The sequence below is a fragment of the Oxyura jamaicensis genome, chromosome 6 (assembly GCF_011077185.1).
Source record: "Oxyura jamaicensis isolate SHBP4307 breed ruddy duck chromosome 6, BPBGC_Ojam_1.0, whole genome shotgun sequence".
NCBI lineage: Eukaryota > Metazoa > Chordata > Aves > Anseriformes > Anatidae > Oxyura > Oxyura jamaicensis.
The window spans coordinates 8,948,421-8,975,731 of NC_048898.1; the positions used below are offsets into that span (position 1 = coordinate 8,948,421).

The window sequence follows — 27,311 nt, forward strand, 5'->3', positions numbered from 1 at the left end:
GCCCCTGGCAGAGGCACTTTCAGGATCTCAGCCCTTTAGCTAAAACCTTTCCCTCTTTGCTTGAGAGCATCCTTGAGTGAGAGCACTGCAGCGTATTTTAAAAGCTTTAGCTATCTGGAAATTTTCCAGAAAGTCCCTTACGTACCTCTGTCCTCCTCCTCTCCCCCTCCCTTCTTAAATCTTACCAAGCAGATCCATATCATTAATATTTCAGTATCAGCTGTTCACAGGCATTGGCTACTCTGCAGTGCACTTCATCAATAAGAGCCAGCAAAGGCTGTGAGGTTTGCCACACCGTCCTCATCCAGCAGAGGAACAGGAGCAAAGACAGAGACTGGCAGGGAAAGCGAGCATCCAGCAAGGGCAGGGTTGCAGACTGCAGTCTCCCTCTCGAGGTGCTGCTTGCTGCTGCCCCTCACTCAGATCGTCCAGGTAGTACCTGAACAAGCAAAAAGGATGGATGTCTTTAAGAAAGGTTTCTCCATTGCTAAAGAAGGTATGGTGGCTGCTGCAGAAAAGACCAAGCAGGGAGTGACAGAGGCTGCAGAGAAGACTAAAGAAGGTGTGATGTATGTAGGTAAGAGAGAACTGCTTTTTATCCACATTTGAGCATGAACTGCCATGTAGGTTGGCTCTGAGTAAGTCTGGGGAAATCATTCTGTGGCTGGAGCTTAGGAGTGAATATCAGGAGGTCTGGGTGATGTCCACAGCCCTGGCACAGAGCTGTATAAACCTGGGTTACCGTGTCCATCCTGTGCCTCAGTTTCCCCAACTGGAAATGAGGCATAGAAACTGCTGCTGCCTTGGGGGAGGCAGCACTGGCATGGTGCTGAGCAGCATGTGCCTGGGTGGTGGGTCCGTGCTCGGGGCTGCTGGCCAGGGCTTGCAGGGTAATGCTTGACCTGTGTGCACCACAGTCCTTGCTGCACCTCCTGCTGCACGCTGACCAGTCCCCGAGGGCCACCAGCAGTGTCAGTAGCTGGGGAAGCGTACCCTTCTGTCCTGAAATCCTTCCCTTGTTCACCGACCTGTTTATATTCCCTATGCGCACGTTCATCTCGCTTAATGAGAGACACCCTAATTCACTGTGCACAAAGGAAACACTCTGCGTCCTCTGCCCTGCCCAGAAATCTCTCGATGAAACCTCCCAGCTCAAGGTCACCCCTGGGACCCAGTACCTGAACTAGCTAGTGCACACAATTTCATGGCTGGATGGCCAGATACTACAGGTGCTATAAAAGCTGAAAAGGACTCAGTTCCCAAGACTGATTACCCTGGCGCTGACTGCTGCACCTTGTACAGCTTTTATATCTTCTGGATGTGGGAGATGTGTTTTTTTTTAGTAGGAAAGTTTACGTGCAGACTCCTCCTGCTGTCATGCTGCAATATGCACAGCTGTATCTAGTTACTGTATTTAAAACAGCTATATTGATGATAGCTGTACATATATATATATAAATTAGAAATGAAATACTAATTTTATGTGCAGCAGATCTGATAATGTCTTCATCCTGAATTTCTAAACACTCAGCTATTGGTATGCTGTGAATGAACATGCGTTAACGGTTCACATTTCAGTTTGAATCTGACTTGCAAGAAGAAAAGTAAACAGCATCCCTGTAAATAATTAAACCAACCAGAGTAATTGAAACACCAGCCTGTGAAATGTCACGTCTAGGTGTCAAACTCTGGCATCCTTATTGCTTCTGCTGCTCCCTGGTCTGAGCAATGTCAGAAAGGTTTCTTCTGAATTTTTATACCTAATTCCTTGCGTCTCCTTTTGGTAGTGTTTTATGTCTCCATACTCTGACCTGTTTTCCATTTTCACACAGCCATGGGGCAAAGTATGAAGTCTGCTTAAGAAATTCCACCCTCTTCAGTAATATCTTATTAAAGCCTTAAAATCACTGAATGAGGATCAAATAAGGATCAAGGTAGAGATGAAGTGGTTTGTTTTTCTTTTGTATACCACCAATTCTGCCCTGTCATGCACTGAACAACACTTGGTCCTTCATGGACATGAGAAGCAAAGGCCAGATGCTGATTAGCTCACAGATCTGGTTTATAAATGAGCAGAGAAGGCAGAGGCCAGGTAGAGCCATTAAAACTAGCAATGAGCATACTGTGCACGATGCCTTGTCTCTCCCTGTGCCACACGAAGGGTACATCAGAGACCTGTGCTGCTCTTACCAGGCAGAGCCCCGTCCCAGCAGATTGTGATGGAGCCACCACAACAAAACACTCGCTGTGGGGTACCCGCATGTGCCGTGCTGCCATCTCTGCTGTCCCTGAGCCACACAGCCTCGACCCCAGCCTGTGCACCCCAGAGTGAGATGCAGTGGGAGAAATCAGGCAGCAGCCTCAGCCAAAACTCTGTCTTCCCCCAGGTGGCAGCTGCCCAGGCATCAATGTGAACGATGCACGCGGGCAGTTCGGTCAGCCGCTGCCTGAGTTGGGTTAAATGGGGGGATAAGTGATGCTAAGGTTAATTCATGGAGACAATGCTAAGTTGCATCAGAGGAATGAGTATAAAGTCATTAGCATGATTTAATATTGGCATTCAGAAGCACTTCTGCTTTGCCAGAGCCTCTCTCAGTCATGCATGTGGCAGGACCCCAGGCCTGGCCCCGCGCGCTTGCAGCATGGAGTGCCCAAGGATGACTCACAGCACTCGGATGCTCCTCCTGCAGAAGGGGCAGGATGCATGAACACTTAATTCAGTGTACACCAGCCCCGGGCCAGGACTAAGGAGCGAAATGAGCTTGAGCATCAGGTGATCGCTTTCTGATTCAACAGCTGTGGGCACTGGCAAGGGCGCTCGGAGGAAGGTCGGCCTGCATGTGGAGCTGGAGGCTGAGTCACAGGGCGCGGCTGGCTCCCCCCGGGCTGCAGGCAGCAGCACCTCCTGCTGCTCTTGCTTCTGCTACCAAGTGTGTTTGGGTGGTTTTCTTCTGCCCATGTCCCTGTATCGCAAACAGTGCCACCTGTCCTTAAATCAAGAGCCGTGTAAATAATTGTACAGAAGTACAGCTCTTGACTCGCTATGTTTAATGCAAAGCTGAGGCCAGGACAGCAAATTAAGTACTCAGTTTACCTCAGTGCTGTTCTTTGACTGAAAAAGGACTAAACTAGGACATCTGTGTCTGATGCAAGACGGTCTGTAAGTCAAGTCCGTGCTGTGGCTGTGTGTGGCTGGAGCTGGCTGGAACGGCCCCGGGAGAAGGGGGGAATGGAGCAGGCCTGCATCTGAACCGACTTTTGTGCACCCGGCCCATCCAGGAGCTCATGTTCATGGCATAAATGTGACGTGCAGCTGCTCTGCTCACTGGTATGTGTCTGCACACACTTGTCTCTCATACGCATCATTTTAAAATCCAGTTCACAGCAGTGCACGCGTACCGTCTGCATCGTTAGTAGATGCAGTCTGCAGCGGTAACAAGCACGAAGTGAGCGTTTCATCCCTTCACTTTTATCACGGTTTGGGAGGGTGGAGTGAAATGTTCAGGGCACATTGTAGTAGGACAGCTTTGTTCTACCCTAGGCAACCACTGCAGCCACCAAAATAAGCCAACAATTGAGAATTATGTTCAATAATACATAACATTATATCAGGCAGGCAGGGGAGAACTGGGCTCAGGCTGTTGTTATCAGGGCCCTGCACCTGTTTTGCTTTTCAGGCTGTTAATGGGAACGAGGTGTGGCTGACTTCTCCCACCACACCCGGGGATGCCCCAGTACCGCTGGAGTTAAAGGTCTGACTCACTCTGTATTTCTATTGCTTTGAAACCTGGCCATAAAAACCTTTTCATTGTATTGGTATGGAAAACTTGAAAGGAGCCTGCATAGGTACAGATGGCTTACAAAAGGCAGCACAATGGAGCCAGTGGAACGTTTTGGTTGTGTTTATTCAACTTTCAACAGAGAGATTTGGTCCTTTTTTTGTTTTTGGCGGGTTTTTTCCCTACTGTGAAATGACATCTAGTTAGGGGGGCGGGAGGGCTGCCTATCCACCGCGTGATTCCACATAACATACGTGCTGAGGTGCGCAAGCAGAAGGGACGTACAGCAGGTCATTTCATGCCTGGAGGAAAGCTGTGGAGATTAATTATTCCTCAAGGGCTACTTCTGTTGCAAACTGAATGCCTCACATCCTGTTAGCTTTTCTGCCTTGAGAACAGTGAGATAAGTTACAACGTATATGGTGTGTATTTATAACTGTATGTACCAACATTTGCATTCTGTTTATTGCTAGGAGCAGGCACTTACAGCCTAGTCCGAGGCACTGAAGTGGGAATCCAATCAGTAGGTGTGCAGTGTGTTGTAAAGTCAGCCTCGAGTTTCTCCAGACCGTCTATTAAGAGTATAGGACAAAGCTTAAAATGACCACTGCAGCCCAATACCCTGCTGAAAGGCAAGAGAGAGTCCTGGGTGTGATTCCATTTGAAAGAGTGAAATAAGTGAGATTTTACCAGGTCACTTAGTAGGTTTGTTTTGACTCTTAGCCTAACATTGACTTACCTCCACTCAACTGTTCTGTTCATTTGGAAGTACGCCAGGGACAGTTTTTTCATACATAATCTTGTTAGAATCAAGATTTCTCAAGTCTGGGCATCTCCAGCCCACGGGCGGTTGGAGTTACCCAACTGCCTGCACTTAGGTACCCCCTGGCTTCGCAGGGGAAAGAAGCCAACCCCTTCTGCAGCCTGTGCGAGCTGCCAACAGCACCACGGCTCCCCACCACACCTCATAAGGCCAAAAAGCCACCCACATCCAGACACCAGAGGGTTCATTGCTAGATAATGCTGACCGACCACTTGTTTCCTTTCACAGGTACCAAAACCAAGGAAGGCGTAGTGCAAAGCGTGACCTCAGGTAAGTGCACAGCCCTGGGGGAGATGTGGAAATCTGTAATGGGTTGTTGTAGCCCTTGAAAAGGCCAAATGCAAGGTCTCTGGGGAACACCACTGGTCTGCGTGACCTTCCATTTGATGAATGGATAGCGCTTGCCAGGAGCAAGGGTTCAGGGTCTGGCATTTGCTGTGCACGTGGATGGGAGAAAATATTTAATCAGCAGAGCAGGTCAAAAAAAAAAAAAAAAAAAAACAACAAACAACACCACATCTAACAAATGTTACATGGCTGACTCGGCTGCTTCACGGCAATTTCGTTTCACAAAGGCACGTGTGCTGCATGGCCTGCAGGGGGCTGTGCTTGCATCAGCTCCTGCTGGGGCACATCCATGCTCTGTGGGACTCCTGCCAGGTGCAGTGGCCTGTCAGTGGCCCACAGGGACCTTTCTGCGAGCCACAAGCTCTGAGGCAGTGAATGGTCGGGACTGCCTTCAAGAGAGATGAATGGATCCCTTCTGTGGAGATTTTCCTGACTGACTTACTGTTTCCTACCCAGCTGTATTACATTAAACAGAACAGACAAATAGAAGGTACTTGGAGAGAGGTCATACACAGTCTGAAATCCAAAATACTTTCTTTGCTTAATTATCTCTTAGCATCTTACAACGATTTTTTCAGTCCCCAATTACCCATGAAGACTGACAGGCTTCAGTGCCTGCATTCCCCTGAGCAGCATTTTGGGTGAGACAAAGGCCTCACATATATGCTCTAAATTCTGATGTGCTCTCCTATTAAAAAAAAAAAAAAATGAATAAAATCCAAATAAGGTCTGCAATAGGACTGATTCCTTCCCTTACCTTGATGCAACCATCTTATTGTCCCAGCTAATTTGGCAGCCTTTGTGCCTCACTCATTGACTTTCTGCTGTTGTTGAAATCCCAGTTGCTGAGAAGACCAAGGAGCAGGCCAATGTGGTGGGAGAAGCTGTAGTAGCCAGTGTGAACACAGTGGCAAACAAGACGGTAGAAGGAGCAGAGACCATCGTGGCCACTACAGGAGTTGTAAAAAAGGTATGCTTGTGCCTTCTTTAGATTTTGCTTAAAATATCTGCAAATGTTTGCAGTTGATGGTTTCACTTATTTAATGAAAGGTTTTCAACAATATCTGTTATTAAATAATGGTTCATATTATTACAAAATACCTAATATACAGTCACAGAATCGTTTAGTTTGGAAGGGCCCTCTTGAGATCATCCAGTCTAAGTCCCATAAGGTCAATGAGAGCAGGATAAGAGCAAGGCATCCAGGACTGTGTCCTGTCAGGTGCTGATTATCTTCACAAATGGAGACTCCACAACCTTTCTGGGCCACTTGTACCAGTGTTCAGCTGTCCCCACAGTAGAAGTTCTTTATGGTGTTCAGATGGGCATGTTAATGTGCTTCTGTCCCTTGCCTCTTGTCCTGGCAGTGGACACTACCATTAAAAGTCTGGTTCCATATTTCTTGGTGCTGTAAAGGACAGTTTTTTGAAGTGCTCAAGCAGAAATATGACCAGGCTGTGGTGGAAAACCTGGCAGGAGATAAAGCTCTGGGATATGTTGGCAGAGGAAGGAGAGGGAGCTGGGTGGTCTGCTTGCAGCCCCCAGTACTCTCACAGCAGCCAGCTTTGCATTGGGTGGGCAATGGGGCAGGGGCTGGGGACTCTGTCAGCAGCAGCAGTTCTGGCAAAGCCACACGGCTCTAGACAGCAAGGAGCATTGCCCTCGTGTTCCGTTTCGCACCGAACAATAGCTAGGCACTTGCTGAAATAGGCCGTGGGACCCCAAGTTAAGCCAGATTCATAAAAGGTGTATTCTGTCCTCAAATCTGCTTTGACAAACTGAGTTGGTTCAAGCATGAGGATTGAGGGGTATGTGAGGCAGAACAGCTCCTTAAGTGGAGGCCAAGTTGATCATCAGACTGGGCACTTTCCCCATGGGGGAACGAGCAGCAACCATTTGCACATGAGGCTGCTCAGGAACCACGAGGCTGGCAGCTCTTTGGTAAGCCTGGTTGTTTTTCCCCTCTTTTCAGAGCAGCAGTCAGTAGCATTGATAGTGACGTGAGTCAGATTAGTCACAGAACACCCAAACCCAGAATCAAAGCAAAGCAAAGCTGGCCAAATTTGGTTTAATTGTTCAGACGCTTGGCTGATGAATTTCCTGACCTGAGAGTAAACACATTGTGATGTGAAACGGGGCTTTTACACACCACGTAAATCCTGAGAGAATAGCCTAACAAAAGAGGAGAACAGCAGCTACAAGTGATGCAAAATGTCCTCCTGTGAACATGCAGAAAGGGCAGATAGAGAAGATCTGCTAAGCCCTTGGGATAAGGTTAATCTCTGTTGCTCCAGGGACCGGCAGCTAGGCTGCAGGAGTGCAGACAGTGATCCTTCATATGCAGGAATGGGCAACCTCTTGTACCTTTTGAGTGACCAAGCACAAGGGTGGTTGGCTCAGGAGAGGTAAGAATTTGCTGACGGCGTAGGTCTGCCATGCAGACCTGAGCTGCCTGCACGTCTGGCCAGGGCTGAGCAGCAATAGACAAGTTTTCCACAGGATTAGGCTTCTGAACTGTCATTTTGGCACCTTCTGTCGATACCCGCCTGCTTAGAGTTAAAATGGGGACTGATCAAGAGGAAAAAAATGTGGGATGTGTCATGCCAAAGGGCAGCATACAGGAGGGAGCCGGGAAACTGCTTCTGATACAATATCATGGTGTCATGCCAAATAGCAGAGTGGGCAGCAGAATGGAAACGGGGGGAGGGGAAAGCAAAGCAAACAAGTCACAGGAGAAATAAATTCAGGGGAAAAATGTTGGTTTCTGTGAAAGAGAGGGGTTCATCTACTCTGGTGCTGTAGTTCAACTTGGATTAGGAGTGCTGTTCATCCTCACTCACCCTACTTCGGCTGTGCCAGTGAGGCACCTGGGCTCTGAATGCACCCCGAGTGCGTCCCGGCTGCAAGTAGGCTGATGGCCATGAGGTCAGAGCTGCTCAGAGGAGAGGCCTGGAAGGAGGAAAAGGGCTGTGCTGGGCTCCCACACCAGCTGCTTTCTCTCCAGGCCTGTGCCTACCATGCTGCTCAATTTGCTAATGGAAATACAGGCAGAGGCTGCCAGTAGCAGCACTGGGCACTGTTACGCATTTGAGAGACCCATTAGAGATGCACGAAGACAGAAAAGGGATAGCAGTTAGATGTTTAAAAATTGAGTACGTACTGTGAAAATCCTTGCAATCCTGAGATTATAGGCAAGCGTTCCAGCCCTGAAGTTTGGGATAGCTGTTGTGTCCCGTCCTGAGACTTGTCCATGCCCAGCTGGTCCTTCTTTTCTACTGCACAGAGCAGCTGCTCAAGTCTTGCTTCTGTCTTCAGCTGCCCCCAGCATAGCTCCCTGCTGGCTTTATGGTGAGGCGCTCTGTGTGAGGGGTCCGTGTGGGTAGGTGGGGGGCAGTGAGCAGTGCTGCAGGAGCCGGGTAGCTGAGGAGGCATGTTCCCGGTATTCGGATCGATTACAAGTGACTTGTAGACATTTAATCTGCAGGTTTGACAGCTGGTGCCAGTGACAGACACATACGAGCAAGGAGGAAAGATTCAGCATTACATTTTTCTCTGGGCTGCCGCCACAGGGTCTTTGAGCAGCATGGGTGCAATAAATGGTCAGTTTGGCTTATGGAAGCCCATAGGCTTGGAAGAACCCAGCTCTTCTCCGAGCGTGGCTGGTACCAAGACCTGTACAGACATGGGGTGGCTGGCACCCAGCTGGACAAGCCCCTGCTGCTTCCAGTTGGACAGGAGGACGTGAGCCCAAGGCACCCACTCAGGGTGGCCAAGCCCCTTGTGAGAGCACCCTGGTGGCATCAGCATGGCACAGTAGGGCTTTGTTGCTGCCCTGGTCACTGCTGAGTACGTGAAAGGACCAACAGTTTGTGAGGAGTTTTTTATATATATGTAAATTAAAAGATTAAAAACACTCCATGTATTTTTCTGATTTGCAAAGGAGTAAGACCCATCAATAATGGGGTTTGTCTGTGGCTCTGCACCCATCTCAGTCCCTGCAGTAGACAGTGAGGGATTTCAGTGAGATAACCACCCATTAAATATCCCTGTCTGAGAAGAGGATTAATTGTTTGTCTGCATGACACAGCACAAAGTTTGCTGCATTGCAGACACCGTGTGGCTGGGAGCGAGCACGTGTGCCTAAACACACAGGCTCACACACGCACACCAAATGTCCCTGGGGATGAGGGGAATTTCCCCAGCAGCTAATGCTTCCCCACGGTTCTCTTCCACCTCAGTCTTCCCTTTACATCTATTTGTCCTGTCAATTTTCATATGGTTTAGTTGCCACCTCGTTGCTCTGCCATGCTAAATTGGTTTTGATCATTTTCCCTCTCGCTCCACGGACGATTTTGGCAGGTGTCAGTTATGTGCAAGCACTGGGTGTGTTTGTGGCTCCCGTTGTTCTTCCCTGGGCTGGGTCTAGTGCACGTGTGCCATGCCCGAGCCTGCAGCTTTCACAACCTCTGCACTTTGGATAGGAGCAGTTCATGTACGTGTACTTAATTCTGCTCATGTGAAGACGGTTGCACCGGAGGAATTAAAAGCAGAAGCTGACAGGGCTGCTCTGCATGCAGCCTGGGCTCTTGTTCTCACCTGTGCACCCAGGCATTGCACGCCTGTCCTATGCAGAGCAGGGGCTCGGTAGCACCGGTGAGGCTTTGAACTCCACAAGGCTTGGCACGCCAAGCCTAAAGGCTGCGCCCCAACCATCCTGCCAGATAATATTTTAAATGCAATAACAATGTATTATTTGTGTAAGTAGCCCCAGGAAACCCTTCAACAGCCTGGCTGTGAGGAGGATGAAAACGGCAGCACCTCGAAGGTTCACCTGGGCCTGCGCAGCCATCCTATGCATCCACAGTGCCGGGGGGAGGCTGTGCTCTCTTTGGTGGCAGGGAGACACTCAGCCAGAGCTGTCGGCATCTCCCCACTGTGCTCAGCTCCAGGCAGACCCCTGCAGCCCCTCCGCAGGCTCCTGGGGGCTCGGTAAGGCTGTCCCGCAGCATTACCTGTGTTCCGGCACCTGAGGTGCTCTGCTGCTGCAAGAGGCCGAGCCCTTCTCTGCCTCATGCAATTGATGTCCCATCGCTGGCTGTTGGATCTGTGGCAGGGTCGGTTGCCAGTGCACCTCTGCAATTTTACAGCTTTAAAATAATAACTATTTATATCAAATAATCTTGCTTGCCAATGAATTTGTGTGTTTGGTACATCATGTTTCAGAATCCAGCATTTAGACTCTGCATGCTTTCTCTGTTAGATTAATTTTATCAGGGTTATCTCCCTTTTATCTCATAATTTTGGAGAGTTGTTAAAAAAAAAAAAAAAAACTCACCTAAAGCATCATATGAACAAGTGCCATTCCATGTATGAACAGAGAAGCATACAGCTCAAAGTGTGAGCTGAAGAAAGGAATTTCATAGAACCTGTAAAATCAATATAGATGACCAGTAATCTATTCTACAGAGAAAGCTAGAAATAGAGAATCAAATTGTAATTAATTTCTTTGCAAAACCTGTGAATTTTTAAAATCTGTTTTTACAGAACATATTAAAATATCCAAACCCAGAAGCCTATAGATAGTATGCACTATGCAGCTGTGAAGAAGCTTTTAGAAATGGCAGGTCCTAATTGTTTCAGTTTTTCATGAGTGATACCTGAACAGATAACCGTGTTTCATAACCTTTGAGAGAGATTATATACAAAAATCTACTATAGTGTATATATACTGTATGCATCTGTATATAAAATCTTGTGTAGTATTCTTGTAATGAATCCTAAGGTTTTGTTTCACTCAACTATTATGTTAAACCACTGTCTCTCTACTTTCACCAAAACAATTCAACACCTGCCCCCCAAAAAGTAGAAGAGAAAACAGCCCATAACAATCACAATGAGGTTTTCTTTTTTCCATTTTAAATAATTTTTCTAAGACAATGTATTTCTGAGGAAAAAAAGAATTAGCTGCTTGTCATTTAAGAACAGGAGAAACATTTAATGGGTTACGTCATGGTTGCAACATGCCTTTCCCTTAGAACATTCTATTCTTTTGAATTAGAGGATGAACACTGACAGCAGTGTCAAAGCTCTTGTTGTCCTTCACGAGAAGCTGGATTTTCACCCCTGCGTTATTGCCCAGCATCACACTGCGTGTTGCTGTTATAGCTGGGGTTGGTACCTGTGAATTTCTGGCTCCTCATCTATAGCGAAGCCCCTCACACCACGTGGCCCCCTGTACGTATTGTTTTACCAACTAGTCACCGAAATCCCAGCCAGCTAACACCCAGCTGAAGAATGCAGCCGGTCCTCCTCTCGTGCTGGCTATTCTGGGCAGGGTGGGGAGTGTGTGAGAAAAAATCTGCCAGGAGAAATCCTTAACACAGACTGACACCTCTTCATCCTGCGATTGTGCTGATTCCTGCCGCCACTGCTTAGGAAAGCTCTCAAAAAGCACGGTTGCTTCCCTTTCTATAAATAGAGCGGTGAGTCACTCCTACCCTTTGTAACTCAGTCTTGGCAGAGAGCACAACATAAGGGATGCAACAGGCAGCACAGTGGCTGAACGGGGCATCAGCAGCGCGGCCCTCACTCAGATGCAGTTTCCCAAGCAGGGTCCTGAGGGAGGGATCCAGCTGTCTGTGGGTCTGTCCTCCGACCTGGCATTCAGCTGAGCAGACTCCCCATCCTGCTTTGACTTGACATGTGCTGTCAAGTCAGAAGCCCTTTTCATGTAGCCTTATATGCATGTGTAGTGTTTAAAGCCACGGTCTGGATCCTGAGGCTGGACTTGAGCTGTTTAGGAACAGCGATGGCTAAGTGACCCCAGCAGCCTCAGCTCCCTGCTATGTTGGGATATAGATCTCCATCATGTGCACGATTTAATACTTTTGGAGTACCTGGTCTCACTTAGCACAGGCCAGACCAGTGCTGGCAATAATCATCTCAGCCAGCAATGCGATACAAACTAAGAGCACATTTCCTAGGGAAAAAATCCTGCTGCACTCATCATATGGAGCCACCCCCGGTGCAAGGCTCTATTTACAAACAAGTTGGATCTCAGGAGGTGGGTGAAATGAATTCCCAAAGCTGCAGTGGAAATGATTTCTCGGCTGCCACTGGTACTTTGGCGATTGTCTTTCCAGGTGGATTGATCTCTTACAGGGGCTTCCAAGGAGAGCAGGCAGCCTATAGCGGGGCAAGCACACCGCAGTGCTGTCATTTCCCAGCTCCCCTTCCTGCTAACAATGAACGTGAAGTCCAATTTCCAGCTCAAATTTTGAAGGGATCTACCTAATACTCATGTAACTGTGAAATATGTGCTTTTTCCTTTTAATTTCACATCACATCTTCTTTCCTAATTCAGTACTGAAAGCAGCAGTGTTGGTTTCCCACTGACGAGAGCGGTTGTGACGGGACAGGAAGATAAGGACACGTGTAGAAGTGAAGGGTACCTAATAGCATTTTCATCCAGATACAGTCCTAAAAAGCAGGAAAGCACTGTGGGGCTGTTCCATAGAGGTCCTGTTATTTCTGCTTCCTTCTGCTCTTGCCGATGACCTATGCCAATTGCATCAAAGTGCATCTCTGCTCTCTGTGCATCTGCTGTGCACATCCACCACGTTCAGGATTTATGACTTTTCTTCTCATGTGGTAAAAACCACTTTAAAAGTAATTGTCTGGTAACAATACTTTTTTTTTTTCTTTTTCTTTGAATAGGAAGGTAGCTGAAAGTTGTGGGGAAGTAGTTAAAAAGAAGTGCTTACAAAAAAGCTTGGATTTCACACATAAAGGAAAGCTTGTCCTTTGATAACGAAACTTCATCTGAGGAGTGACATTAATACCACCACAATGCTTTTATATAAAATTAGTTATAGTCTGTGCAACCAGTGCTTAGGGTAAATGGGATAATGTGGGAAGAGGCTGAGCATGATCTTACTCCAGGTAAGTTTGTTTCTCCCAAGTTTCTTCAAATGGAAAGGGTCAAAATTGTCTTTAATGTCAGCGACACAAAAGAAAACTTAAGGAAAGTTTTTTCCCACATAAAGCGAACCTAAGGCAGGCTGCAAGAAATCAAATTGCTTTTTCACAGGCTTACTCTCTAATACACAACACAAAAAATGGATTCAGAGCAACATGTATCCCATGCTGTAGAGTTTTACTCACACGTGTACCATTCAGACCCACTTCGTGCAGCCTGCTCAGGCAGCCAGCCCGAGCTGAAGGTGATATCTGCACTCGTGCTGCTGAGACCAAACTTCTCCTTTGTGGCTTGGCAGGAGGAGCTGGCCCCGCCACAGCAGCCGGGGGCCGCGGGAGAGGTGACCACAGCCGGGAGCGAAGAAGGCAGCGGAGAGGTAAGGAGATGGATGCCCCAGCCCATCTTTCCTGCAGCCTCCCCAGCTCGAGGCTGCACCTGCTTGTCCTCCGTGGTGGTGTTTTTCCCCAGGAAGGTTCTGCTCTCTGTACAGTGGTGATCGTGGATCTGCTGCACGTGAAGCCCATTGGTGTTCCCCTATTAATGAGTTACTGGATGAGAGCTGAGCTCAGAGGTTGTTTTGCTGCTTCCTTTTTAAGGACCAAGAGGTTGCCATGAGTGACAGATTTGACAGATTATCAACTGCTGCATGGTTTTGGCTTATTTTGGAATGTAAACACACATATAATAGCTAACGTTTTCCTATGGTTTTATCATCACAAAGAATAGCTTTTCTATGGTCTCAACCAGACTTTAATTTTTTTCCCCTACTCTAGCTGCAATGCCCTTTTAAAGGCAAACATCAGTTTTGGGGTCAGTTCCAGCTCTTGAACGAGGGCAGTAGAGCTCTTGTTGCACAAGATGAACAAAGACTCACCAGGTGGCATTTCCCCGCCAACTTCAGTCCAAAGACCCCTGGCTGCCCCACAGTTTATATATGTTTTCCACGTGAAAATATGTAACTGTTCTCCTCTTACTTCTCTCAGGGTGAAAATGAAGGCAATTAATCAACTTAACGACTTCTAGCTCAAAAGAGGGAATCCCAGGAGCATACATGGAAATACTAGCTGACACTGCAACAAGGAAGTCCTGCTATCCACAGACTAACTGCATTCAGCACTGTAGTCTTTCATTTGCCTCATAAACCAACCTTACTGTACAATGTAAGTCAGGCTCCCGACTGTAAGGAAAGTGTGACGCTTTACCAGGGGTGATCCCCCTCCCCACCCTGTCCTTTGTGGCTTCCTGACCCCCAGCTTTGCGTGTTCTGGTGCTCTGGTTTGTTTGGGTGGGGCTCACTGATCCATGGCCCATGTCCACCTGCACTGGCACTTGGGATCTCTAGGTATTGTGGATTATTATTTTTTTTAAAACTAATAAAAAAGTGTTTGAAAAAAAAAATGTCGGTTTTATTTGCACAGTTTACATGTCAGTACTTCCAAACTGAGGATCTCTTCCTGTGCAAGTGTGCCACCAAAATACAAGCATCTCCAGACCGTGAGGGCCTCAGATCATGACATAAATGATGGGGAATAGTGACAACTTGGATTTCTGAAGTCAGCAGTGTAGGTAGGCCAGCTTTCAGTCTCTCAGGGTTGAAAAATAAAGACTCACTTTTTAAGTAAATAAATACAGACTTCATGCTTTTTAAGAATACCCTTGTGTTTAAGAGATTGTACGTGAGGGGAATTGGGAAAAAGGATGCTTTATAAAGGAATGTGAAAGTCAGCTTGAGCTTAGATGGCATTTGTTTGTTGCTGTTTACCCTGTGCACACCAGAGCTTGAAAACCCTATCCTGCTGTCTTCTGGGTGCAACAAACAGCCAGTGTGTGATTGAAGAAACGTGACGGACACGAGCCTGTGAGATCTAAAGCATGTTACTGCTGGTACAGGCAGGCGGGATTACTGTGAAATGAGTGTGGTAGCAGATGTCAGAGAATTATTAGTGTGATGAGAACATGTGGGCTGCTCTCAGTTACCACAGCCAGGCAGTCCGCAGATAAGCTGCTGGGTGAGGGCAGCAGAGACCTGCAGTCACAAGTGCGGAGAACTGAAAAATGTTACAAATTGATTACTGTAAATATTGAAGAATATTTTTAAAACACATCAATATGTATGGATCTAAAAGTGTTATCTTTTATTCACCAACAGGCAGAGCATCCCTGGATTCAAGAGAAAGCAGTGTAACCTGTAGAGATTTAGGCTGCTTCAAAATCAGACTGTTGACCTTCATTAAGGTGCATAATGATAACTACTGGAGGCGTTGCAGGAGAGACTAGCTGTAGCATGAAAGGGTGTAGCGAGATACCAGCCTCTCTCACTCATTAATGCTGTCTATAAAGCTCTGCCTTGCAGAGCGTGACAGATTTCCATTCTCACGGATGTTTGATCTCTACAAGGGCAGGGAACAAAAAAGCACTAGCAGAGATAACAACGTTCCTCAAAGGGCTTTATATCCAACATGTGCACACTCTTTTCTGATGCCCTGCAAAACATCTACAGAACTCGCCAATTAAAATAACAAAAGCTAAGGACAAGGTAAGAGGGTGTAAGGGGTCATGGTACTCATGCCTAGCAGTGGGAGGCTACCGGCTATTCTTGGTGCTCAGTGGAGAGAGGCAGGAAAACAGACCCCCTGCTCAGAAGCTTTGCTTTACAGTGATGCAAAAAAATGTTCTGCCAGACAGAAGGAAGGTGGAGCTGAGCGCCCTTGCTAGCTCCAGCACATGGGGAAGGTAGAGGCATGCATCAGCCTAGCCAAATCATAATTCAAAGCAAGGAGGAAGCCACTCCCCAAATGCCTGTTGTCTCTTGCAGGCTTTGCCCTGGTTCAGAACAGCTTAGAAGGGAGAATTGGAATTGCAAAGCGAGGGGTGCAGAGGCACTGCTCTGCAGCAGCGAGGTCTGTAACTGCTTGTGGGAGAGGCTTGCAGCACACCACTTGTGGACGCTGTAGCACTGCTTTTCCTGTGGGAAGGAAATGATTTAATTGATGTTTACACACCTGTATCTTGAATCTTAATCCTAAAAATACTGCCCAGCTACTGCATAAATACCTGAATGCTTCCCAAAGCTCTGCTTCTGCTCCCACCAGCGGGCAGTTTCCTGGGCAGGAGGGGTGGGTGCGGCCCCTGCCCACTCGTGCTCTGTCCTAGCCGTGCTCAGAGCTGCCAGGGCCGTCCATGGGCCTCGCACGAGGCGATTGCCAGCCCTCAGGTAGGAGGTCAGGCCGTGCCCTTTCCTCCTGCTTCAGCACCTGCGTCACCCTGCCCACGCATGGGCTCGGCAGCCTCCTCTTCCTCCCTGCAGCTGCCTCGGGCTGGCCCCAGCCTGGGTGAGGAGAGCGGAGGGCACAGCCCCAGCAGCTGTGACAGAGGTGAGGGATCTGGAAATGTGCCTCCCCTGAGGGAGAAAGGTCTTCATGAAAGACCCAAGGGCTTGTCCCCTAATTACTTCATTAAGCATTGTTGTATGCACCTATTTGGTTCACCGTGTAGGAAGGATATCGGTGCTTTTAACAGGTGTTCACACAGACATAACTACAGGCAATGGAAAGAAACTGAAAAGCGTGAGCGTGGAGGAGGTGTGTCAGACAACATCCCATGGTGGAGCCTGAGGGAAACACTGGCCACCTCGCTGCCCCAGGTGAGCGCTGATGGAGATGAACAGGCCAAAAGCAGTCTTCTGCTGATGGGCCGTGAGCTGGGAGACCAAGAGGTTCTTCTGCACATCTTGTGCTGTGAATTATTTAGATGGACCTTGTCAGCGTGGCACTGCTCTCACAAAAAACGTTAATTCAGTCCTGCTGTGGAGTGGCAAGGCCAGCTTCCAACCCTGCTGCTTTTGCCTGGAGTTTGGTGGTCCCACGAGGCAGGAACGACCACTGCTCTATGGAGGTTCAGCTTTACCATACAAATGACCAACAAAAGGCTGATTTATTTATTTATTTATTTCTTCCCTTGTAACAGCATAACTTACTTTCAATGTAAAACCAGGGTTAGGCTTGATCAAGTGGTTTGTTCTGACACAGGTCCTGGTCCTTGAGAGCCCCCCACAACCAGGCTTTAGCCAAGGGCTGAAGAACATGCAGGCATGGGTTTCTAAAGAGGTTTGCCTGGCATGGTGAGAAGGCAGCGGGTCTCTCATGAATGCCTTAACCTGTGCCTGCTAATTTAAATGCAAAACAGGTAATGATAGACTTCTGAAAGCCCTACTTCACCAGAAAGCCCAATTTTTATGTCTAGATAATGCATGCCCTAAAATTCAACTCAAAGATCTGTGGCTCTTCCTCCTCTCCTTGTATCTAGAATATATCCATGGCCATCCCGTGGTCCTCACCTCGGCTTTGAGCCCAGCTCAGCTCCTCACCAGTCCTGGGAGAGCAGGACCAATTCTCTCTTCTGCAGCCTTGTGCCAGGCCTCAAGTTGGTAGTCGAGCCTTTCTCATCTTTTTAACTCTTATAACCTAAGGACCAGACTCTTTTTTTTTTTTTTTTTTTTTTTTTTTCCCTGATATACTCAAGGTGGAGGGTATCTTGAGACACCATAAATTGCCTGACAATTCCAAATCCAGGAGTTAAAGGAGAAGAAGTCCATAAATACTGGCCTTATTTTAATCTCAAGTCTGAAGCAGACCTGACTGGGGATTTCTGGGGAATATTACTACCCCTGCAAGGTAAGACTCAGTCATACCTACTTTTCTCCCAGTTGTATTTCTGCATTTGAACTGGAAGGCTAATTTAGCTTAATTAGAACAACTTTAGCTTGATCTTTTAAATGAGTAACACTTGACTTAGCATAATTACATTTTTTGTCAGCAAACAGTTCTGTTTCTTAAGGTAATCATCATGTCCTGGCCACTCTAGTGTCAGGCTCTTCTTGCAAATGCAGATGTTGAATGTCACATACTTGGTTAGCCTCAGGAGTGATTTGTGCAAGACTTCTCAGCCCTGACACATCATTGTATTTACCCTACTGTTGGAAACTCCATATATCTATAAACCCCAGCCCTGGTCAAAGTATAAATCAACAACAACAATAACAACAAAAACAAATACATGTCAACACTTTCCACTTAATTAACCCTGTTTGGCTATTTTCATGTGTAAAACATGAGCTCTAGCTGTTGTTAAGTACCTCTCACTCCTTTCAGGTAATGCGACCAGAAAGGCTGTGTTACTGATATATGTGAGGGTGTTCGGAGATGTGTCCTGCCATGGTAGAGGTGGGAACAGAAAGGAAATCAGAGTAATTCCTGAGTTCCCTGCAGTGTCTTATGTTTGGCTTTCAGAGTGTCTCAAAGTTACTTGGGCTGCATCTTCAGAGGTGTCAACTAGCTCCAGGCAGAGCCGTGACTTGTGGAGCCCTCCTAGAGCTTAAGAAATCAGTGTTTGTTTGTTTTTCTTCACTCTGAAAGGAAATACCCTGCTGCTCATCAAAGGCAGTGTTGAGGCATCAGACCAAGAAGGTGCAGATAAAGAGAGGAAATCTGAGGAGCCAGGCAAGGAGCATCTCACTGGGACAGGTTGCACACTGGAGGAGAGCAGTTGTGCTGCCATCAGGAGCAACATCTCAGCTCTGGCCAAGCAATGTAAGTGATGCACCCACATAGAGTAACTTTTAGAATAGCCTGAAATGTTAGGGGAACCTCAGCATGTGGCTCTGCCTGCACAACGTGCTGCCACAGCTGGTGTTAACTGGAGTGTCTGCAGTCTCAGCAAATACTAGGGACTGAATGGGGCAAAAGTCCAAACCAACTTTCCACCTGTGGGCAGTTCGATTTGACCTTAGGACACACAGAATGATGCAACCCAAGACCAGGAAACCCATTGAGAAAGAGGTAATCTGTGGGAGGAAGAGGAGTAAGAAGCTGTAGATGTACTTAGAGGCTGGAGCAGTGGGTCAATACCATGGAGAAATTAAGAGACTGAGAGCACGGAGGCCGCAGGGTGTTGGCATTCAGCTTTCAAAATACTTCATAGTACCCTGCCCCACCCATAGATTTTCTTCTCCTGAGACAGCACAGTTGAGAGCTGACAATAGCAAAATGAACAATCTCACAGTACTTGCAGGTCAGGTCCATCAGGTGAGGGATGGATCATCTCTTTACAATGGTGGCAGACTATCAAAAAGCGTACAATAGAGTCAAAGCAAAGACTGGGATTAATGAGGAGGCCAAGTTATTGAAAAAGCTCACCCAGATGTTCAGGACAGCTTAACTCCTATGAAAGCAGAGACAGCACTTTGAGTGTTCCCCAGGGCACCACGAGCGCACTGAAGTGACGCTGCAGGCAGGGGCTGGTGCTGGGCGGGCTGGTGGTGGCCACCCACACCTCGTGGTCTCGGTACTTCCAGGACACTCACGAGATATCCACGGCAAGCCCAGCATGAACATGCATGGGGAGATGCTCAGTGAAATGTATGTCAGGTGACCTGTATCCTGCAGGATTTAATTTAAAGCGATATGGTTAGTTTGCTTAGTTCCTGGATCTAAAATTAGAAATAAGTTACCTTTTTACTTTTCCTATTCCTTAAATAGTCTGTCAGAGTCTGTTTCTCTTGTGATATTACTCCCTTTGGAGGCCAAGACAAGGCTAAATTCTTTAGAGAAATACTGATTTTGCTAAAAGCAGAAATAGATTTAATCTACATTAGCAGTGTCAATATTCATAACAAAATGAAAATACAGGAACAAACCACTGCAAATTCCTGAGCAAATGAAATTTGTCATCATATTTGCTCATGTCAATCATCCTTTTTATTTGTGAGCACTGTGATGTATACCTAACATCAGTTAGGTATACATCATGTGAGCTTTAAAAAAGCAACATTAACTCATAAAGTAAATGAATATGATGTAAGACATTTCAGGAATTTTCTGATGTGGCTTCATAACTCTGCAAGCCCCCTGATGCACAGACCTTTTGGTCCCATGTAGCCTACCATGTAGATATGGTAGAGCATGTATTACCCGGAATTTCTACGTGGTAGGGTACGTATTAGCCCAGTATAATTATTTCTTCTGTTCTGGATTATATTATAATGATTTGTGATGTCATTTTGCTGGGGATATGTAATTTTCTTACTTTGGTTTTGGATTTGTGTATTCATTTATTTGTTTAGTGTAGTTGGGACAATTATATTAATGATAAAGATTATATTAATGATAAGGATTACATCAGACTAGGAGCCATACTGCTATGCTGCCTCTAAAATACTGTTACAATGTAGGGGTTGTTTAATGTTCAATATGAGCATGTTTCAGTTGTAAATGTTATCCAAACTCCTTTTCTCCCTTCCAGGCAGACTCCCTCAGCCAGAGCCAGTGGGGCCCTTCAGCTGAAATTCCAGCAGCACGGAAGAGATGTGAGGACATCTCTCTGGAGCTGTGACAACCTACCCAAGGATACTGGAAAGCCTATGTCTTGCTTTTGCTAGCACGACTCCAGACATAATTAATTGAGACGGCAGCAATCTGGCTGAGGGTGCGGAGAACTGGTGAAATCTGCCTGTTTGCTATGGTTTTGTTGTTGCTAGTTTCTTGGGTTTGAGCAAGAAAGATAAGTAGGTCTGTGGTGGTGTTTTAGTCAAAGAACGGCCACAAACCCCAAAACATTGGTGTCTATCAGAGTTTTTGCAAAGCCAAGTGAGAAAATTGATCAGAAAAAAAGAAATCGGCCAGGAATTGAGAAAGATATGTGATGGGAATGCGTAACTAAAATGCTAATTGACCTGTCTTGGAGGAAAGAGGATTGCTGTCTGAAATAATAAATGAGCGGTGCCAGCAGTGCAGAAGTTGAAAAGAGCTCTGTGCAGTGCCAACCCGAATAAAGCTGCAGAGGGAAGCGGTCTGTGTTTAGGCTTGTTTTCTGCTGCTCTTGCTCGCTTGGGTACTAATGAAGTACTGAACTTACAAGAGCTGTCACTTCCCACCCTAGTTTATCCACGGTATCTTGTTCTTGTGCCCGTTTCCCAGCAAAAAGGCTTTACTCAGGAAGATGAATGTGGCTGAGTGTGAACGTTTGAACTAGGGCACTTTATGAACTGGAGGGTGGTAATGAGGAGCCTCGGAGCTGGCAAACCCACTGACCCTCAGCTCTGCCCAAGCACAGCAGTTTATTTGTACTGAGTTTCTTTGTGCACAGGATTGGTGGCAGAAAACATAAATTTCAAAGGCTGGTAGGAACCTGTGAAATGGCAGAGGTTAAAGCCAGAAACTGTTATTGAAGTAGTGATGTTAGGCGAAGAAATGATTTTAAACAATATTGCTGTACCAACAAAATCTGTAATACAAAGTCATACTAGTAAATAGTGTTTTTCCTTGTCTTTTTTTTCCCCAGCTGTCACCCAGCCTAGGCAAGGCCTTCACAACATTGGCTTTTTGCAATCCAACATAAACAGGCAACTGGGAGGATGCCAGATTTGCATTTTCTTATAAAAACACAGGTAAAATTACAGCCCTCACAATCAGAAAGTATCGCATCTGACCAGAAAAGTGCATTGTGATTAAAATTGCTAAAACCTAAATGCAGTTTGGGCTGCAGCCTGTCCTCAGGAGGTTCAGCTCTGCTATAACACTTGGGGAAGGAAGGAAGAAGGAAGCCAGCCTGGCTAGGGTGAACTCTGCAGTAGTTTTCCAAAGCTCTTTATGGAGCTTAGCTCAGTGGTTTGCTCTGCCTGTTATGGTGGAACAGGATTTTTTTTTTCTGGTCTGGAATTAAAAAAAAAAAAAGAAAAACACAAACAAAGACAATGCAATGAAGCAGAAATCTCCACCTGGGCACACCCTCTCATTGGCAAGGGTAAATTTTCTGTTTAGATTTTCAGCTCTCCTTCCTCAAATTCAAACTCCACCCATTGCACCAATCATCCCCAAAAGCATCAGCAGGTCTCCTGGCACACGTATAAAAGCAGATGGGGCAGGACACCCCTCACAGTGTGCTGTACATTGCCAGGTGTTGAATTTTATTGAAGCAGAGGGCTGCGAAGAGGCATCAGGAGCCGCCATGTCAAGTAAAAGCTTCCAGGGACTGAAGGAGCAGGCAGAAGGTGCAGCAAAAGATGCTGGTAAGAAAGATGGAATGTCATTGTCTGTTTGCAGGGGGGTTAATTTCGGCTTTCACTTGCCCAAACCAAAATCTGAAGCTATACTTCTAGCTTCATTGTAGCTGATTAGATTTCCCGTAAACAGATAACATTTGAGACTGGACAGTAAAGGTCCTGATGAAGAGCTGCTGCCCTCCTTGCAGGCAGGTCCACACTGAGAGCAGAGCATGGCTCTTCCTTTCCTCTCCATCCCTGGGGCTACGTTTTGGCCATCACCTGGAGCAGGCCCCAGCCCTGGCTCACCACAGCCCAGGCACCACCACTGCCTCTGCAGAGCTGGTACAGGCGCTGCTGAGCACGGTTCTCCTTCAGCTCAGCTCTCCCCACACAGATCTTTAACCTGGTGGGTTTGAAGCATTGGAGACTTTTTTATTTATTTTTTTTGGATGCTAATGACTTTTTTTAATTTAGCATTTACTTTGCTCAGTGTGGTCTTTTTTTGTTCTCTGTGGTGGTTTTTAAGCTGCTCTCTGTTCAAGAGTTGGAGTTGGCCTAGAATGTTTGCTACTTGGCCTGAATACCAATGCCTTCTAGTAATACCTACATTGATCAAAATGGACTGTTTGTAAGAAATAATATGTGTATTTCTATTGTAGTCTTATCCATCAGTGACCACCAGATTTTACAGGGTTTGAAAAGCCTGTGTATATGTTTCTGTCATAAATATTCCTGTGTTGTAGCACCAAGTACTCTATTATCATTAGCACTGTGCATTGGAAACCAATCTTGCAATGCAAAGTATAATAGCTTCACCTTTAAATGAATTAAAAAAGAAAATAAAAATCACCATGTGTATAGCTTACTATAGCATTTTATAGTATAATCTTTAGAGTTTGTGTGCAGACCATTCCTAGCAGGGTGTAATTTGTATTCTATACAGTGCTGGATTTAGGTCCTGCAAGCACTTTGCTGTATAGCTGAAACGTGAGTGACTTCACTGACTTCTTTGGAGTTGGAATAAGGTAGAGCAGAGTATTACACATCTGGGAACAAATGTAGAGTAGACCCAGACACCTGGTGGTACTCCTTTCTGTAAAAAATGAAGTGACCCTTGCTGCATCCTGAATGTATTCCTGCCACTGAGGGATCATTTCACCGTCTAGCAGAGGTGATAAGATGGCTGCCGCTCTTTGATAAGCTGTCACACATCTCGTCTGCAAAAGCACAAGACTACACTGCGTCTTGGGCTTTTAATGCTTTATATTCTGGAGCTGATCCATTATTGTTTTAGATTCTACTTCTCTTCATGCTCATTTAGATTGTTGTAAAATCTCCCTTTTCCTGTCCTGCTCTGTTTAATGTGTTTTCTTCCTTCTTGAAAAAAGGCTCTACATCTAAGCAGCCGGCAAGGACAATGCGCGTGAGATGGTCAAAGATCTCCAAGCATAATGACCTATAAAATCAATAAAAGCTTGTGTAGTGCAAAATAAGCAACCTGCAGCCCAATGTCTCGCTCAAGCTCCCTGCTAACCTTTGCTTCTTTATCTCCTCCTCATATTTTTATCTTCTGATCTGTCATCTATGTGCACAGCTATCAGTAAGTGCTGATGACAATCTCATAGCAGCCTGCTCTGGCAGCACCCATACTTCACAGGGTGCCCATGAGCAAACCCCACGGCCCCAGCCTTGGCTGTGGCAGGGACATAACCTGCCCCCGACAGGGAAAGCCTACTGACACCAGTAGGTGACACAGGAAGACCTATGAGCATAAGTGTGAACAGATGGAAATGTATTTTTTGTGTCCTTAATTACAGCAAATTCACTGGGACAGGCTACGCAGGATGCAGTCAACCAGATTACAGATGCCAGCCAGAAAGGTATGAGAAATTAGGTTCAAGTCAAGAGGAGGTGGAGCAGCTGAACACGCGCGCAGCAGGCAGCTCCCATTGCCCCCTGTCCCATGGGCACACTCGGGATGACGGTCCCCTGGTGTCAGTGACAATTTTGGCCTTTCACAAAACTCCTGGGAAAGGATCTCTGGATCTGCCCCTTGGTAGCACCATGTGCTCACCAGCAGATATCCCACAACCAACAACCTGCCCCCGGTCACCGTGTCTGGTGCATGGCACTCAGCCTCATGCTCAGACTTCGCCTTCCTTTAGAGAAAACTTCTGGGAACAAAGCAGACAAAACTTTGTTCTTCCTCCCTGGGGGTGCAGCAGGCTTGCGATGCATCTCGCCTCCTCCAGTCCCAAGGGCAGGAGTCCACCGAGGGGTAAGCCCAGGCTGGCCCTGAGTGCCTGCTGAGGCAGCAGCCGGGGTCAATCATTAATGATCCAAGCTGGAAGGACGCTGAGCACAGAGCTTTGGCAGCTCATTTCTTATCATTGGACGCTGGCAAGATATATCCCTGTATTTTTATAGAGTAAACATTTTCACACTTCCCCTTCCCATCATAAATATTAAACTATGGTGCATTTTTTTCAAGCTTTTTGCTTATCTGTTAATTTTCTTCCCTCTCTTTCAGCTATTGATAAGGCTTCCAAGACAGCACAAGATGGTGTAGAAAAAGCAACTGGACAAGCTGCAGAAGCCATGTCTGGCTTTGGGAAAAAATGTGGACTTAAGAAATAATGTTAATTTAAGCAAACAGTATTGCATGTAAATTCCATCTTAGTTCTGCAGTTCCCTACTCCTGCACGTGGAAAAATGAAAGCTGTTTGAGATCTGGATGACTACTCTATCCCCAAGTACAAAACTGTAAGGCAGAATGCTCTCCTTATCCTTCCTATAGGAAAATTACATCTCTTAGCACATCTTTTAACATCTGTTCACAATGTTCTGTTCAAAGTGGACCATAAGGCTTCAGCAATGTTATTGCCATGCTCTTACAACAGTGCAATAATTATTGCCACATTTGTTGAGTGTACTTACAAAAATAGCAAAACTGTTAATTTTCCGGGGCACCAAAATATTCACATGATGCAATTACGTTTCCTCTCAGTAATCAAAAGTTAGGCTGGTGTTCTATTTCATGGCAGTTGTTCACTCATTCTATTTTGCTGTATTTTCAGATTGAGATAAATAAAAGTACTATTAAGATTTCCACCCCTCCACCCCCTGGAAATATATCAGCTTGTAAGGTACTCTTGCTGTGTCATTGGGCTTTCAGTAAAGGATCGCACAATGTCCTGCCAATCTCTTTTGCTTTTGATTTGAAGTCCAAAGAGGCCAGTGACCGTCCCATAAGGTAGGTGCAATGAGCAGCAGTCCCTGAGCACTGCTCACAGGTGCCCCAGCACACACAGCACAGCGGGTACCCGCTCTCTAGGCACTGGTGCTTAGAGGTGGCTGTGCTAGAGAGCACAGTGGGCAATCTGCTGGCCTGGGAGATGGAAATATTTATTTTAAATTGCTGATTGCTGAGCAATCAGAGCCTGGCTGCAGCCTGACAGGATGCCCACTTAGCCTTTCCTTTGTCAACAGAAGGCACTATTACCCACTTATTCACAGTAAGTGCTCTTACCTTTGCCTTTGGATGTTTCTCATTGCTAAGCAATTTTGGCAATATTTGCCTTTTTTTTTATTACTTTTATTTTATTTTTTTTGACTGGATTGAAGCCTCACCAGTCTGTTTTGGGTAAAAAGCTAACCTGCGCCTTACAAAATAAAACCAGAGACTAACTAACGGCATCTGGATATAAAGAAACAGTGCAGCCCAGGCCAGGTTTAAACACCGCTGTCTCACACCTGCTGGCCAAGAGCTGAGGGTGACAAGGGTTTTTTTGGAAGCACTGGTGTTTGCTGGTGCAGTCCTGGGACAGAGCAGCCCACTGTTGAACATGAAGAGCACTGAGCATTGGCTGCAATCTGCTCAGGACTGCACGGACTGAAAAACCTTTAGAGGAACCTATACGTGATGCATCACCTGTGAGCAAACATAGTCCAGGGCTTTGCACTGAGTGTCCCAATGCAATGTCCACTGTCATTTAAAGCTCTAAAAGCCTAAATATTTACCCAAGTGCAAGCTCACAGAAAAAGAGCAACACTATTGCGCTGTCAGTTACTGGGCAACACTCAATAGTACTTAATTATTTAGTACTTTCCATGGTTACTTCCCTCATGGTGAAATCTTCAGAAAATGAGCACTTAGGCTTGGAATTTCACAGCTTGGTGGTGTGTTTGTGGGTAATAGTAGTCCACACACTGGTCTTCATTACACTTTATTTTCTGCAAAGCATTTCTTAGTTCATATTACCAAAAAAATCAGCAGTTACAGCGTGTGTTTGTTCTGTTTTTCCCAGTAAAACCACTTATCTTCTTAAACAACTGATACTGTTCCTGGTGCTCTGTGCTCCTGGTACAGGCCAGACACTCCGCACGCAGGTTTCACGTTGCCTTGCTGCAGCCACAGAGGGGACTGCCAGGCAGGGGCACACTGGAGGCCAGCTCCCTCCTCCAGCGAGCAGAAATGCTGGTCTCCACTTGGCCAAGGAGCACCAGGAGGCAACTCCCAGCACTTGATGCCAGGAGCAGGGACGTGACACAAAGCCCTTGCTGCTTCAGCACTGATCCCAGGGGCCTGAGCAGAGTTTGTCACAGCTCCTTTGTCCTGAGGGCAGATGCTGTTGCACAGGCACCCATGAGTCTGAGTCACTTACTGGCAAGTATTTCTAAGGCTAAACTCTGGAGCTTTCCTCCACAAATTAGATCACCGCCTTGTTCACAGTGCTCTTTGGCCTTAAAGTATTTGGGGCTCATCTTTCCCTTGTGCATCACACAGGCAGCCAGCTCCCAGCCGAGTACCATGTATTCCCATCTAAACCAAAAGGCTCTGGATAGTGCATCAAACCAAAACGAGAGCCATACAGCTCCTACCAGCTCACGTGCCACGAGCCATAGGGACACATGGAGTTATCTAACACCTGAGCTTCCACCAGCTGTGTTCTCAAATTCCCTAAAATTTGCTCCTGGGTGTGTCCCCAGCTGGCTGAGCCTTGAGGTCTGATCAAAGCGAATTCACACCCAGCCTGGCCCCACCTGCACAGGTGAGTGCTGCCATCAAATAAATACCTTTGGGCTATAAAGGAGTTTTATGAACTCCTTGTACCTATTTCAGCTTTGACTGCAGCAGTCCATTCACTAGGACTGTTTCCCTGATTGCCATCAGCGGTAGTAATAGGGACAACTATGCCTGTAATCCTACAGGATGAAATACCAGAACTGAGTTTACTGTCTCAGCTGCTCCTAATAACTTTTCCCAAACTCATTATTATTTACTAAAGATGTACAAAATACAGAGAGTCTTCTCTGAAATATATATATATATATATATATATA

At 46.4% G+C, this 27,311-nt stretch overlaps 2 protein-coding genes across 3 annotated transcripts; both read left to right on the forward strand.

Moving 5' to 3' along the window:
* Window positions 1-279: 279 nt before the first annotated feature.
* On the forward strand, window positions 280-14,326 carry SNCG (synuclein gamma). The gene is made up of 5 exons (XM_035330198.1): window positions 280-577; window positions 4,831-4,872; window positions 5,793-5,920; window positions 13,227-13,304; window positions 13,912-14,326. The coding sequence occupies exons 1-5, from the start codon at window positions 457-459 to the stop codon at window positions 13,930-13,932; spliced, it is 390 nt and encodes a 129-aa protein (XP_035186089.1). The 5' UTR covers window positions 280-456; the 3' UTR covers window positions 13,933-14,326.
* Window positions 14,327-16,202: 1,876 nt separating this feature from the next.
* Window positions 16,203-25,079, forward strand: ADIRF (adipogenesis regulatory factor). Of its 2 annotated transcripts, XM_035330668.1 has the most exons (7): window positions 16,203-16,665; window positions 17,500-17,601; window positions 20,228-20,493; window positions 21,266-21,371; window positions 21,881-21,992; window positions 23,786-23,848; window positions 24,499-25,079. In XM_035330668.1, the coding sequence occupies exons 4-7, from the start codon at window positions 21,339-21,341 to the stop codon at window positions 24,603-24,605; spliced, it is 315 nt and encodes a 104-aa protein (XP_035186559.1). In that variant the 5' UTR covers window positions 16,203-16,665; window positions 17,500-17,601; window positions 20,228-20,493; window positions 21,266-21,338; the 3' UTR covers window positions 24,606-25,079. The 2 variants fall into 2 exon arrangements, with proteins under 2 accessions (XP_035186559.1, XP_035186558.1); XM_035330667.1 differs by lacking the exon at window positions 16,203-16,665 and having other exon boundaries at window positions 21,266-21,992.
* Window positions 25,080-27,311: the final 2,232 nt, after the last annotated feature.

Excerpts from the sequence above, each read along its gene's own strand:
- SNCG (XM_035330198.1), top strand. The coding sequence starts at position 457 with ATGGATGTCTTTAAGAAAGGTTTCTCCATTGCTAAAGAAGGTATGGTG. Across the intron at positions 4,873-5,792 it reads AGTGCAAAGCGTGACCTCAG|TTGCTGAGAAGACCAAGGAG; the intron begins GTAAGTGCACAG and ends TTGAAATCCCAG. Across the intron at positions 13,305-13,911 it reads GCGAAGAAGGCAGCGGAGAG|GGTGAAAATGAAGGCAATTA; the intron begins GTAAGGAGATGG and ends TACTTCTCTCAG.
- ADIRF (XM_035330667.1), top strand. The coding sequence starts at position 21,683 with ATGAAGCAGAAATCTCCACCTGGGCACACCCTCTCATTGGCAAGGGTA. Across the intron at positions 21,993-23,785 it reads AGGTGCAGCAAAAGATGCTG|CAAATTCACTGGGACAGGCT; the intron begins GTAAGAAAGATG and ends CCTTAATTACAG. Across the intron at positions 23,849-24,498 it reads TACAGATGCCAGCCAGAAAG|CTATTGATAAGGCTTCCAAG; the intron begins GTATGAGAAATT and ends CCTCTCTTTCAG.